Source organism: Pristis pectinata, chromosome 15 (genome assembly GCF_009764475.1).
Source record: "Pristis pectinata isolate sPriPec2 chromosome 15, sPriPec2.1.pri, whole genome shotgun sequence".
NCBI lineage: Eukaryota > Metazoa > Chordata > Chondrichthyes > Rhinopristiformes > Pristidae > Pristis > Pristis pectinata.
This window is the reverse complement of record NC_067419.1, coordinates 20,217,183-20,232,911: the sequence shown is the minus strand read 5'-3', so window position 1 is coordinate 20,232,911 and position 15,729 is coordinate 20,217,183. Positions and strand designations below refer to the sequence as shown.

The 15,729-nt window shown below is 39.3% G+C and overlaps 1 protein-coding gene across 12 annotated transcripts in view; it reads right to left on the bottom strand.

Annotated features, from left to right (window-relative positions):
- Positions 1 to 289: 289 nt before the first annotated feature.
- Positions 290 to 15,729, bottom strand: part of ttc38 (tetratricopeptide repeat domain 38) — a 59,495-nt gene continuing 44,055 nt past the window's right edge. For all 12 annotated transcript variants that reach the window (XM_052029850.1, XM_052029853.1, XM_052029860.1 and 9 more), the window contains 7 exons: positions 15,381 to 15,440; positions 13,189 to 13,227; positions 10,850 to 10,931; positions 8,802 to 8,967; positions 7,450 to 7,609; positions 7,164 to 7,237; positions 290 to 4,204 (listed from right to left, as the gene is read on the bottom strand). In XM_052029850.1, the coding sequence (XP_051885810.1) occupies positions 4,111 to 4,204; positions 7,164 to 7,237; positions 7,450 to 7,609; positions 8,802 to 8,967; positions 10,850 to 10,931; positions 13,189 to 13,227; positions 15,381 to 15,440 (675 nt within the window). In that variant the 3' untranslated portion in view covers positions 290 to 4,110. The remainder of the gene's footprint in view (positions 4,205 to 7,163; positions 7,238 to 7,449; positions 7,610 to 8,801; positions 8,968 to 10,849; positions 10,932 to 13,188; positions 13,228 to 15,380; positions 15,441 to 15,729) is intronic.

The following is a 15,729-nucleotide window of genomic DNA, read 5'->3' as shown; positions in this document are numbered from 1 at the left end:
TACAGAAACAGGCCATTTGGTCGAACCAGTCCAATGTGGGCAGTTATGCTCCATTCAAGCCTTCTATCATCTTTTCTCACCTAACTTTATCAGTGTAAACTCTCTATTCCCTTCTCATTCAAAAGTGAAAATCCACAAATGTGGAAAGTCTGAAATAAAACCAGAAACTGCTGGACATATTCAGCACGTCAGGCAGCATTTACATACGAGAATCAGAGTACATGCTTGAGGTCGATGATCTTTCATTATATTGCACAATATTATTCTGAATAATACTCAGTAGTCATCATTAGAGATGAATGCAAGTATCATTTAATGGCAGGTTAGATTTGAACCTAGGAATCCTCATATACAAGGCAGATTCTTTAAGCACTGTGATCCCATCAAGATAGTTTCTACATAATGCAACCTGCCCAGTAAAAGAAGACTTAACGAGAAATGTTTTGCATAGAATTACTTTACTTTTAAAGATTACATTGTCTGTTATTATAGCTTCACAAATTAAACTATCAAATGCTAAATTCAAGTATATTTTTCTCTTTTTATTAAATTTAATGCAAAGGTAAATTGAGTATGAATCTAGAACCCCTGGAAGAACAAGTAAAAAGATATATAAGTATATGTTCGTAATTGTAGAACTGCATGATAAAATTTCTAATATCCTGTGAACAATGGGATCAGAAGGAGAATGAAATTTAAGGCACAAAGTACTACAAGACCATTTTCCAGAGGATTTTCCAAAACACTGCAAGACCACTCTGCATTAACATTATCAATGATTTTACATGCCCGCAAAACAAATCACTGCAAGTTAACACTCAAAATTACAAGTAGATAGCAAACGTGAGCACAAACTGCAGAACAAGATTTACAGTGGCATGGGGCACCGAGAAATAATTTACAATAAAATTCATAATTGGAATTGGAATTCAGGTCTGATTGAAAAGAGTGCCTCTGTGATTGGAATCAATATGGAAGAGGGAATCTATTGGATTGGAATAAGACTAAATTGCACTTGAACACCTCCCCCTCTGTGCCTCTGAAAATCCCTGTACTGCTGCAATTTACATTCATACTCTGAATGAAAATGACTGGAAAACATGACCTAAGGAACAAACCTCAGAGAGGAATGGCAATCTGAAGAGATAACGGAATATTCTACCTGATTAGTTGGTGCTTACTTGAACATTCTAAAAGGGACACTGCTGATATTGAGTACTGATTTTCAATCTATATTTGTAGTCTTTTAACCACAGAACCATAGAACAGTACAGCACAATACAGGCCCTTCGGCCCACAATGTTGTGCCAACCTTTAAACCTCGCCTAAGACTATCTAACCCATCCCTCCCATATATCCCCCTATTTTAAATTCCTCCATATGCTTATCTAACAATCTCTTGAATTTGACCAATGTACCTGCCTCCACCACCACCCCAGGCAGCGCATTCCATGCCCCAACCACTCTCTGGGTAAAAAACCTCCCTCTGATATCTCCCTTGGACTTCCCACCCATTACTTTAAAGTCATGCCCTACTTAAAGCCATTACTTTAAAAGCAAAATCTATAGTTAAGTGCAGACAATGCACATCTATTTCTTTGCCAACTTCATATTTATTCACCAATGCAATGTTTTACTATGCAGTAACAATAATATTTCCCCAATGAAACAATGATTCTTTTTTCAATTACTATATTCACAGCCTAGGTAGGTGGTGGGGAAGTGAAATGAAATATAGTATATGATGTGTCTCTGTTCTAAGTTCTGTAGTCAGAGCTGTAAATGTTGGAGATAATTTCTCGTGAGCTTTGTTTACTAAGATTCTTAAGGAATCAATGCTACTACAGGACATTACAGTTGATGAGCCATGAAAATCAAAAAATGTCAGTATTTAAATATACGCTGTTAAACTCAGACTCAATAGTCAAGATAGCTGGGATGGAGTATTTCAGTTTGACAACACACTGGAGAAGCTAGGTTTGTTTTGCCTGGAGCAGAGGAAATTAAGTGGGGATGTGATTGAGGAATATCAAGTTATGCGGGGTATGGATAAGGTAGACTACAGGAAACTATTCCCCATGATGGAGGTGGATTAAACTAGAGGACATAGACTTAGGACAAGCTCTACAAGGTCATCCCTCAGCCTCCTACACTCCAGGGAAAAAAGTGCCAGCCTTTCTAGCCTCTCCTTATAACTCAAGCCCTCCAGTCTCGATAACATCCTCACAAATCTTTTCTGCACCATTTTCAGCTTAAAGACATTCTTCCTATAGCTGGGGGACCAGAAATGTACACAATTCTCCAAAGTGTGGTCTCATCAATGACTTGTACATTTGCAACTTGACATCCCAACTCCTGTACTCAGTGCCCTGACTGATGAAGGCAATCATACCGAATACCTTCTTTAGCACCCTATCTACCTGCACCCCTAGGTCTCTCTGTTCTAGAACAGTCTCCAGGGCCCTACCTTTACTATGCAAGTCCTGCTCTTCTTTAACTTCCCAAAATGCAGCAGCTTGCACTTGTCTGAGTTAAGCACATCTGCCATTCCTTGGCTTACTTCCCCAGTTTATCTAGATCCTGTTGTAACTTTAAATAACCACCTTCACTGTCCACCACACCACCAATTTAGGTGTTATCCCCAAACTCACTATGTTAACAACATTGTCATCCAAATCATGACAAACAACAGTGCACCCAGCACCGATTCCTGTGGCACACCATTGGTCACAGGCCTCCAATCTGGATAACACCCCTTCATTACCTACCCAATTTTGTATACAATTGGCTATCGCACCCTGGATCCCATGTGATCGTCCAGACTAGCCCACCATGCTGGAACTTGTCAAAGGCCTTTCTAAAGCCCAGGTAGACAATGCCTACTGCCCTGATCAATCTTCTTTGTTACCTCTTCAAAAAACTCTATCAAACTTCTGAAGCACAATTTCACACACAAAGCCATGCTGACTATTCTTTCTCAGTTCCTGCTTTTCCAAATGCTGGTAGATCCTGTCCCTCAGAATTCCCCCCAGTAACTTTCCCACTGAAAGAATGAATGAAGCCTTGCCCTAATTACTTAAGTGCCTTTCTACCACATCTCTGTTTATTTATTATAGCACAGAAGGCAGCCATTTGGCTCATTGAGTCCATGCTGGCTCCCAGCAAAGGAATCCTGTTGGTTCCATTCCCCTCGTCTTATTTCTCTTTAGACGTGCAACTTATTCTCTCTCACATGCCCATCAACCAGCTCTTTTTTTTGCGACTTACCTGCATTAGTGCCAAGTGATATCCTGTCCAAAATTGCACATCCTATTTTAGTGCTTGTTTCTGAGTGAAAAATACCCAAATTCCCTTACACAGTGCATTTTAGCCAACTTTGTGATTTTTTTGTGGATGTCATGATTTAGCATTGGTCCTGAACATTATGATGTTTTATCACACAATTAGGTCCAATCCAATTTCTGGACTTATATACATGTATATCAATTTTGAGAGTTACTACTAACTTATGCCAATATACCTGAGCAGCAAAGTGTTTTCCCAAGATGAAATAGCTATCATTTTATAAATCATCTGCCAGTACCATAAATTGTGGTCTGCAAATTACTCATCAAATTAAGCCTTTGGTGTCTGACAAGCCCTTCCCTCTCTTCAGCCTCCAACTATCAAATCACTAAAAGCATTAGCAACTCAAGCTTAACAGTTTGCAGCCCAAGTTTAAAATCCACGTGGAACATTCCAGCCACCACACTCTGATTTGGTCCCATAGAGTTCCCTATCCCTTTACTAAGAACATTTGAGATTGGTTTCCCACTCTTCATCCCAAAGTATTTACCGAAGTTTTCTTCCCCAACACCACTTCTCCCAACCAATGCCTCCTCATCCACTTGTTCCTTCCTTTTCCACCATTCTGTTCCCTTTCCAGCTCCCCACTGACATCATTCCTGTATTCCCCTTGCTATCACTTCAAAGTCTTCCTTCTCACTCTTCCTTTTATACCGACATCCCCCCTCCCATCTTCTGCTCTAATAATAATCAATAATTACTAACCAATTTCAATTATGCTGAATTAATCTATTACATTTTATATTGCACGTGTTTTATCTTCATTTACTCTACATTGTGCAATGCTGTAGCTTTGCGAATAAGTCTTTCAGTCATTTGAGAGTTTGGTCTCAGAGCATCTCGTTCCATCAGCAAGCACCTGTTGTTAGAAGGAAAATTAAAATGTTAATATATTACACAGTAAGCAGTCAGAAAGTTCAGTGACAATCATGAGAATACAACTTCTACTTATCCATAATACAAATGTAAAAACTTTGAAATTATAGTGGAATCATAAATGTATTAAAAGTTAACATGTTTATCTGAAAAAAATCACTAAAATAGTAAAAGTGCTTTTAAACAGTAAATGCTACCTACTTTCTCTGGGATAATTTCAGGACACAGGGGTTTCATCTGCTTTTTCTGAAAGTTAGAGAGTTTTCAGGATAGGCACAATTTCTATAATTTGGATTTTTAATATCATTATTCTTTGGCAGCCACTAAATGCAAACCCACTGTTCCAATAGTCTGCTTGCTTATATTAATCAGCAGACCCCAAAAAAAACATTTGTTTGTGTTGGAAAAGTACATTGTTCAAAGCGCAAAATAGGCAAGCTAGAGTGAAATGCAAATGAGGTCAATGGTTGTGCATTAATGACAGCTTGGAGCTCAGCCTCGAAGAATATGCAAACACAAGCATCATCTGTATACTACAATCTGAGGTTTGGGTAACCTTCCTTCTGGAATATAGTTGCAGATTAATTTTAAGATTAGCTCTATTCACTCAGGAGCTTTGTTGAAGATAAGAAGAAAGAAAGCAGCAAGAAAGATTGAGAAAGTGTCGGGAAAATGATGCAGCCTTTTTTTTAAACACCATTCTTCATTGAGAATGGTTCTGTTGTGGACTCATTGATAAATAACACAATTAGCAAGCTGTCATGAAGTAAGTGTAAAATAGAGATGAATTTCTGTGCCATCGTTGCTGCTTTCGCTGAAACAAATGAGAAGAAGGGCCTTACACACAACCATAAGATAAAAGGTCCTCTACCAACCTGTCCATTCTGCACCACATTGCCTTGTGACACATGAAGAACGTGAACCACTTCCCATATCAAGAGAGTCACCCCTACACAAAGGCATAGAGTGATGATGAAATTCACCACTGCCTTGTGTTCTTCTCAGTGGTTGCCTCTGCCGAATGATAGTCATTTGACCAGCAGAGCCAATATTACCATGACAATGGCTTCTTCTCTGAATATAAATTGTATTGATCTCTATTCTTATAGTTAACTGAACATACATATTCCTTCCCAGAACACTCTAAACAATGTAGGTACAAGGGACTATATCTTCAAATGCTCTTTTCCTCAGATGTCCAAAGATTGGGCTGGTGCACAATGTTTGCTTTTATTGAGAGGTGGCTCTGGAGATATTTACATTTTCCAGGGTCTCGTTATGGACCTTTGTTGTCAAGGATGGTGTTGTGTGGCAGGGACAAGGTAGTATCAGATATTTGTTTTGCATTTGAAAAGCATAAGGCCCATTCTCTAGTCTGCTTCAGTGAAAAAGTCAACAGCGACTTGGAGCTTGGTTTTTAACATGCCCATGTGCAAGGATGAAGTAGCCTTGGTTCTTTGAGTGGAGGCATTGTAGATTAAAGCCGTTCCCATTAGGAACTGCTTTAATCTACAATTAGGTCCACTCTAGAAGGAAGCTTATGGGAGGTGGGTGGGGTGCAAGCATTGCAGTGAGAAAGATTAAGTAAAATGTCAGGGTGATGTTGCAGCCTAGTCTGAAACCATTCTGCAGTGGAACAATAATTACGATCATGTCTTGAATGCCATCTTGTAGCTGAAGTAAGATGGGGGCAGATTTCAGCAGGCAGCCAACTGAGAAGGGTGCTCCACAGTCCCTCTTAACCAACAGAGGTAAAAGCTTCTGAGAGAGAAAAAAGGCCATGGATAGTAGTTAATGCTGTTCCCTGTGTTTCTCTTGCAGTTAACATGGAGTGAAGAATACTTCATTCACACTTCTAAATAGATAGAATCACACTGTGATTCAAGAAACAACGTTTTGATCACTGTGATGAGGTGGTCAAGGAAGAGCTTGGCAATGACTCTCTTTGTGACAGACAACATGGAGACCCTTCTATAGTTGCCACAATCAAACGTCACTTTTCTTGAAAATATTCTTGATTATGGGGTATGAGAACCTTTAGTATTTCCTCATCTTCTCAGATATGGGAGATGAGGTGGTGCATTTATGCCTGAAGTTCCTCTCCACTGAGTTTTAGAATACAAGCTGGGATACCATCTGATCCTGAAGCCTCATTTTTCATTCAGCAGAATATAGTGTTTCAACTGCAATGAAATTAGGCAACCTAACAACTTTAATAGACTAGTTTAAGGATACTCAAATGCATCAAATGTCACAGATTTAATAATCCTTACTGATAGAATCTCCAACCTTATTCTCTGAAGGATAATATTAATCTAAAAGGTTAAAGAATAGTCTGACCAATATATTGTTCTGAAGCAAGCATAGTGTAGCAATAGCCAACTAAGGTCTGTTTAAGCTATTTTTAGTCTGAAAAAGGGGTGATAGAAGCAGTTGCAATGCTAATTTTCAAATGGTAACTGTATTCCTACTTGAGAAGAATGAGTTTGCAGGGTTATGAGGAAAAAGCAGTGGATTGGGACTAATTGGAGATCATAAAGACATATTAGGCCAACAGCCATCTCCAATGCTGCATGATTCTAGGTTCATTCATTGGTCATCTAGTGTTAACACATTCATACTGAATTCCACATCTCATATTCTATGTTTCCATTTCATAAGATAAAATGCTTTGAGTTAATAATGTTTCTAGTGCAGGCACTGCAGATACAAAGAGTACCTTCCTGAATGTCATATCACAGAACACATGTAAACATAAAAATACAGCAGTGCCATAATAAACTTGCTTGATGTGAATTAATAAATGTTCATTCCAATTAGCTGTGTTGGTGGTAAATGTAGATACTATAAAGGTGACAATTAATTACATCAGTCTAACTGTGTAATTGTGTGGTAATTTCATCCTTTCCCCCTACTTAAAAATACAACATGGTGGCACATACCTAGCCATCTTCTGGTGAAATTTGCTGTCTGATTTTAAACCAGCATTGATCAGCAACAGGTTAAAGATATCTCTCTGCAAGAAAGAAGATAATTTTAAAGGAATGGCTACAGAACAGATGTGATCTCATCAAATATTAGAACAGATTCAAGGAGCCTAATACCTTATTCCCATTGCCATGTTGGCCTTATTTGAGAACACTATGCCCAGTGCCATATTGATTTAGTTTTGTCATCATGGTCTGATTTCACCTGTTGTAAGCCATTGTGAAAGTTATCTCGAAATACCTGTGCATTACTACCACCAATCTTCTGGATTTGGTAACGAATTGGATTTAACAGATCTACAGTGTGACTGTAATTTCCATTTGCAAATTCCATTATTGCTTGACAGAGAGGAAGTCCCAAATCTTGACAAAGCTGGTACTGATAGTTCTCACCGGGACTTCTGAAAATTAAAAATAAAACAATCATTTTTCTACATCTGAGATTTGTTCTACTCAGTTCACTGCCTAATGTCCAATGGCAATTGACATCAATTTCCTTTCTAAACTGCTAACATGCTTTTTTTCAGAAATGGATTTCAGCAGATCTTAAATCTTTCTAAAGAATTTTATTTGTGTTTTGAGAAATTGGTAGTGAGCCATCTTCTTGAACTACTACAGCGCTTCTGCCAAAGACACTTCACTAGGGTTGTTAGGCAGAGAGTTCCAGAATTCACACCCAGTGAGGATGAAGGACATCCAGACTGTAAGCATCAGAGAGGGACCTACAAGTGATGATGTTCCCATGCACCAGCTGCCTTTGACCACCTTGGTGCTGAGGTTGCAGGTGTGGGAGGTTCTGACAAAGTAACTTAGATGGGTAACTTTAGTACATTTTGTAGATGTTACACACTGCAGCCACAGTACACTGTTATGGAGGGAACGAATGTTTAAGATAGTGGCTGAGAAACCCTTCAAGTGGGTCTGTTTGCCTTGGTCGGTTTTAAGCTTCTTCAGTGTTGGTGGGTGGAGCTCCGCATTCAAGCAAGTGGGAAGCATTCTATCACATACCTGACATAACTTGCAGATGGTTGAAAGGCTTTGAGGTATCGGGGGCAAATCACAACAGAATACCATACCTCTGACCCATTTTGGTAGCCATGGTATTAGTATGACAGATACTATGCAATTGTCAGAGATGGTCATTGACACTTGGGTAGTGCAAATTTTACTTTGCATTTATCAACCAAAATGTTGTCTGGATCTTGCACCACCGGGAACTGAACTGAAATTGCCAAAACCACTTTTGTTCTTGAGGAGAGCAACGTAAGCAATGCGTATCATGGGATTCAATTCTATCCCAGGAATGACAACACCCTTGCACAGTTCCTCCTAGAAGACTAAGGAGGATGCAATAAGGATTCATTATCCATGAACATTTTTTTAAAAAATCAGAATAGACCAACAAGCTAATCTCACTGCAACAGCTTTAGCAGGCAGAAAATTGGAATAACATTATTTTTAAGTTGTAGGTTTCTATATTTTCCCTTTCTATATTTTAATATGCCTGTGTATAACCTTCCTGATAAGACAAAATGGTAAGCCTTCTCTTAGTTCATTAGGTCCTCAAAGAGCCAAATTTATCAGGATGCTTACTGGGAGAGCTCTTGTAATGATGCGATGAATTGAGCTGCTGTCTCGGTGTCTTTAGCTCCAAGAAGAGACATTAGTATATGGGCATCATTGAAGATGAGAATGTGATCCTTGCTGTGATTCATGGTAACTCCGACAAGCTCCTTCCAATGATTGTCAACATTAATACCTGAGGGAGAATGCACTGTCAGTAAACTAAAGAATCAGACTTGTTCTTTGATTCTCAAAAGAATTTAATTATGTGACCTTTAATAACATTGCATGTGGACAATGGAAAGAATACCAGTAGAGTATCCACTTTCAGTAGTCAGCAACTCTAACCACCTGTTCTCACATCAAATTTTCCTAAAATTCTGCAGTATTTCCTAATTTTAAATTTGACCCTCTGCTTCCATTTATATCTCTTTCCCTGACTGTTTACAGTTTCTCCTGGACATTACACTTACGACCCTGGTGTCCTTACGCAGGGTAAATGGATCTTTTTCTGGGTGACAGGTAGTGACCAGTGGCATGCCAAAGAATCACTGCTAGGGCAATGTATGTCAACGATTTGGATGAGGGAATGTAATGTAACATTCCAAGTTACAAAGGGCGGGGCAGGAAGGAATGCGAGTTACAAAGAGGCTCCAATGTGATTTAAACAAATTGGGTGAGTGGGCAAATGTATGGCTGATTAGTATTACATTGCATAAATATAAGGTTATCCCCTTTGTTTCTTAAAACAGAAAGACAAATTATTATATAAAAGGTGACAGACTGGAAAAGGGGATGGTGCGATGAGACCTGGGTATCCTTGTACATCAGTCACTGAAAACAAGTGTTCAGTAGCAGCAAGTAATTAGGAAAGCAAATGATGTGTTGGCTTTCACTGCAATAGGTCCTGAATGCAGGAGCAAGGAGGTCTTATTACAGTTGTTCAGGGCCTTTATGAGACATCATCTGGAGTTGTGTGTGCAGTTTTGGTGTCATTACCTGAGGAAGGATGTTCTTGCTATAGAGGGAGTACAAAGCAGGTTTACTAGACCGAAGATTAGCTATAGGACGGGACCTTACATCGATTGGGCCTTTATTCACTGGAACTTAAGTGTGAGAGGTGATTTTATTAAAAAATACAAGATTCACAGCATCCATTCTGTCAACGCCACTAAGAGGTAGTTTCCTCTAGTGGAAAGTCTAGAACTAGACTTTCAGGATAAGGAACTGAAAAACAGAAAATGCTGGGGATATTCAGCAGGTCAAGCAGCACCACTCAACAGGCCAGGCAGCATCTGTAGAAAGAATAACAGAGTTAATGTTTCAGGTCAAATACCCTTCATCAGAACTGGAAAAGTGTGCCTCAAGTCTTGCTTCTCACTCTTCTACTTCTCATGAAAAGTCACCAACCAGAAATGTTTCTCTCTCCATGGATGTCATTTGAGTACCTCCAGTGTTTTCTGTTTCTGCTTCAGTTTTCCAGCATCTGCAGTTTTTGCTCTCAAGACAAGGGGTCAGCAATTTAGAACTGAAGTGATAGATTTCTTTAGGCAGAAAGTTGTAAAACTTCAGAATTCTGTACCTCAGAAGAATGTGATTGCTTAAACACCTGGCACACTCCATACTGAAATCATTAAATTGTTGGTACTTTGGAAATCAGAGGATATGGGAATCTGAGAAAATGGACAACAGAATCAGCAATAATCTTAATGAATAGTGCAGCAGGCTTGAGAGATAATAGGATATACTCACGCACCTATTTCTTATATTGAAAGAATAGCTTCATCTACAGTAGTAAAGGGACAATAAGGAACTGCAGAGGGTTGAGGAATAAATATGAAAAATGGGACCTGGATGACCAAAGACACAGCTGCAAACGGTAGGGCAAAGTGGACAGTGGGTGCACACCAGATACCTGATACAGAGCAAAAAGAACATATGGAGTTTGGTGGGAAGTTAGACTGTCCTGCAGATGAGGTTACAATACAAGATGGATTTATAGGAAGTGGGAAGGGGTGACACCATAATGAATACCATTTAAAAAAAAAATTGTGTTGCTGACAAGAATAAGAACTTACCTTCCATTTGGAGACGAAGCAACATAGAGCATGCATCCAATATATCAAGCATTGATCCAGATGAGAGACAACTCTTGGAAATCTACATCAAAGTATCGCAGAAAGTGGGTTAGATAAAGAAAACTGAAGAGATGAACAACAGCTAGGCAAACAAGAAAACAAGGAAAAAAAGCACAATTGTGTGTGCATCAGTGGCACCTGTGATTAAATCTCATCCACTTGCAATCACTGTGCTAAAACCTATTAAAGAAATGAGAAATCTTAGTGAATATACTTAAGCAGCTATAATTGCATTAATTTTCATTCATGTGATAAATATATAATGTTAAAGTTCATAACTACTAAATTAGTGCTTAAGAACTTGAATCCACCCCTAGCTTCTCATTTAGTTTTATCTTTTTGGAATCAAACAGAAATACTACAAATATTCAATAAATCAGATGGGATCAGTGGAGAGAGAAACAGGTCAAAGTTTCAGGTTGATGACCTTTAATCACAAACACTTTCTTTTGGCATTTGTTAGCTGATTTTCCTAATCCAAAACAAAACGGGGAAATTCCAAATGGATACCAACAATGGCACTTTGGGAGTCAAAATGGAAAAGTTGCAACAACTGTCTCTCAAAAGAGTTCTTCAAAGAAGTTAATCACAGTAGAAGGAAAAAAACAAAGGACAGTTCAGTGGAGACACTGGAGACTTCAGATGCTGGAATCTGAAGCAAAAAAAAACAAACTGCTGGAAGAACTCAGCAGGTCAAGCAGCATCTGTGGAGGCAAAGGAATGGTTGACATTTTGGATCGAGACCCTGCATCAGGACTGAGAGTATAGAGAAGATAGCCAGTATAGAGAAGTGAGAGGGAGGAGTGAGACAGGCTGGTAGGTGATAGGTAGATAAGGTATAGATCCATAAGGAAAGCTCTAGGGATCCTGGGGCAATGCACTGGTTGATGTCACATATGAAGTGCTGAGATGATATCAACTGCAATGGAATTTTTTTTTTAAAGGGCCTCTTTAAAGACAGTAGTCTGGAAATTCAGTCACGCTTAAGAGTTGCTTCCCATCAGTTTTTTTGCTTTTGAAAAGTTCTTATTTCCAGAGTGGAACATGAGAGCGTCCATTTCCTGGTACTACCTTCAAAATCTGACAGGGCAGCTCGAGTTGAACACCATCCTTGCGCTGGTGGTGCAATTTCCACACCAATGTCATTCCCGTGCAATGGTTCATGGGAGCTTTGCCCAGGAACCAAACCATTTGTTCTAAAAAATGATGATTATTAGTCATTCCCACAACAACCATGTTTTCATTGTGCAGAAGGATTCACAGCAGTGTAACTTAAACAAAGCCTCAATAGAACCTGCCAGTTTTAAATTCATCTTTTCTCCTTTGATCCACTATCAATGCCCCTTCACCCTAGAAGGTCTTTCAATGACGCCCCACCCCCAGTTTCTGATCTCTGACATATGTTTTAATCACCACAACCTTCTCCTACCTCAAGCCTCAATCTCCAGTGTCACTCTGCCTTTAGGCCAAACCTCCAGGCACTCTTGCCAGCTCTCCCTCTGGCTTCTTCCTCACTTCCAAACTCTGATCTCTGGACACTGAACACCCATCCCTCACCACAATTCCCAATCCCTGGAGGTCTCCTGCAAGCTTTTGATTTCTGGCAGCCCTTCCCCCAATGAGGCAAAGCCACTCCATCAGGGTCTGATGTATCCTACTATCATCATACTTCCAAGTTCTGATCTCTGGGCATTCCCTTTCACCCCCCACCCCCCAACTTGTATCATTAATCATTGCTCGTCTCTGAGTCATTCTAATGGCCCCAGACCTCCTCCACCACTTGCACAGTCCCTAGACCTGGCTTTGCTAGATTATTCATCGTGCACTGGTAATGAGTGACCAGTAGAGCCTGAAGCTTTGAACCTCAGGTATTTCTGGATTTTGCAATCAAAGGAGTCATCCAAATGCCCTTAGTCCCCATAAATTGCACTGAAAAATTTCTAAGTCACACTTTTTATATGACAATGTTGCTAGATAACATGCATCTAAAAATATCAGCACTAAGCACATACAAAGATCCAGAAAAACAGAGAGAGATCTTCTCAGTACTTTACAAATATAACAAAAGGCTGAAAGTGCCAGTCAAATTCATCATTGTTTCCACTGATAAGGGAACAGTACCCCTGAATGCCAAAGCACACGCTCACTGCTGAAATATCCAATGTCAGGAGATAGCCCTGATTAAAAATTAAAGTAAAAAGATCAGAAAAGCTGTACACTCTGTAAAATAAACCAGTTATAAAGTATCTTCACAGACATTTTAATTAGGTTATACTCACATAAGCATCATAAAATGTGAGTGCTGCTTCATATTCACCCTGCAGGAGAAGGACACCAACATGAAGCAAATTCTATTGAAGGTTAAGGATACAAGCACAACCAAGGTGTTCATAAGAACAAAAAGAATAAGAAATAGAAGCAGGAGTCAGCCACGTGACCACTTGGGTCTGCTCAGCCATTCTATAAAACCATGGCTGATTTCCAACCTTATCTCCATGAATATCAGCCTACGTTATGTAGAGTAGATCGGAGCACACCAGTTACTAAATGTGAAACTTGAATGTGACTGACCGTAGCGGTTCCCTTTAATATGCTAGTGGGTGGATTGGCATTTCCCTCAGCAACTACCAATCCACCCCCCCCCCCCCCCCCAGTCTAATAAAGGGGACTACTGCAGATATCAAGCACTTCAAGTTTTGCACAGGTTAGATAAGGGCAGTGCAGCTATCAAATCAAACTCTATCGACTTGGCCTCAAGAAAAGTGCTAAAATTTATCTTCAGAAAGCTTTTATTTCACCAATGTGATATTTTTATTTCTTATGCCTCTCTATAGGCCATATGACCTACTTGCATGGTTTAGTGCTGTGCTTTTAAAATAATTTATTGGGAAATTGGTCCAACATGATCCAAATTCAGCCAAATCACGGGCATCTTTGTCAGTATCTTTCATTCATTACAATCAATAAACCAGCAGCGTAAGATCATGCAAAATTTGACAGAGTGGAACCAACCAGCCAGAATTCCATATCCTTCTCCAGTCCTTAATATTTGTTTGTTCGCATTCCCTGGATCAGGTTTTCAATGTACCCACTTTGCTTTTATATCACATGGGCTCCTGTCCAAACAAATTGTCAGGAAAACAGGCATTGGGGTTGGAGTCACAATAACTACCACAGTAATGCAGCAGGTTAGGATTTATCATTACTTTCTTTTGAACATCATTTTTTGACACTTCTGCAGGTGGAGTGTGATGTAATTAAGTAAGAATTGAGATATCACTTGCATTCCTTTGAGTTATACCTATCCAAACAAAGACAACGACAATGGATTTGAACAGGTGAAGAGCTGGGATGGAGATTTAATGTTTCAACCTCTTACCGCTGTGATCTCTCACTCACCAGGCAGAACAAGGACACCCAGAATGGACTAGTGAGATCATGGAGGTGAGTAGTTGCAGCTGCAGAAGTTCCTCAACTTTTCCCTGCAACCTCAAATTCAGAACTATCTGTACCTAACTGCATTAGTGTACCAGTACAGCCTTACCCATACTAATAATATGGGACAATTAGTCCCAAATTCAGGACAGTTTTGTTTTGCTGCAAGTTCATGTTCATTACAAACTGGTTTTGTGGGAAAAGAAACCCATTTCTTGCACCTTCCCTGTAGCTGATTTGAGTTGGCTTTAAACCTAGCTCAAATAATAAGGAATCAACGACTTAAATCTAACCTCAGCTATATTGCTGACCAGGAAAGACAGCAAAGAAAAATTGGATGGGTTCTCATTCCACTAGGAACCCCTCATCCTCGCTCCAATTATAAATGAAATGCCAACAATACGTCATGTGTTTATGTACATCATACCAACATCTAGTGCTACACTTATTCCTGGAGTACAGTACTGCTCTAGAATAGAACAAGGAGGGTCTTCAATTTTAAATATCACTGAAGAAGTATAATCCCACTTGATTCTTTTATTATTTTATATACAATCTAGGCTCTTCTTCAGCCACCCTGGAAGCAGCCAATCCAGAAACACTGCAGCACACACGTCAAGATGCCATGGCATTTCCCTCGCCAATCTCCCAACTAGCAGGCTAACTGAAGTATTTAACTAACTCCTTCCTCAGGAAATTGACCAGGTTCAAGGGCAGTAACTGAATTTTTCTATCCTAGACCCACTAACCTTATGTTGAGTTTCCAGCCAGTGGAAAAACAGCCCTTTTGTGGAACTCACTGCATAATCTAGTTCCCTCTAAAAACATTTTCATATTCTCAATCAGTTCAGCTTCTGACAATGACAATATATAACATGCTCCTCAATGTACATTCAAGTAGAACTGCAAAGGCTTCATCCTTGAAAATCAGCAAGTGGATCCAGCTGTGAGATTATGATTAACATGTGGAATCGAACATGAGAAGCAAGAATCCAAGTCTTTTCAATAATCAAGATATGCATATCATGACACAAACCTTTTCAATATGGTAGAGTGCCCAGTGCCAGTAATTATGACAAGCAAGCATGTCAGAATCCTGTCAATAAATTAAAAAGGTAATAACTGTTAATCTATCTCCATAAATTAAACATATTTTCTGCGTTTTTTGCACCATTCGCTATCTGACAGCAAGAGCACCCACGTATTCTCACCTCTGAGAGGATTAATCTTGAACTAGCACTCGTATAAAATTGGTAATGCTTTATTTATTCTCAGATTTGATTATTATTAGTATTGCACCACAACAGAATCAGGATGTCACAACAATAAAGATCTAATAACCCAATTATAATGGCCAGTTGCTTGAGCTAACAACATTTATTTTA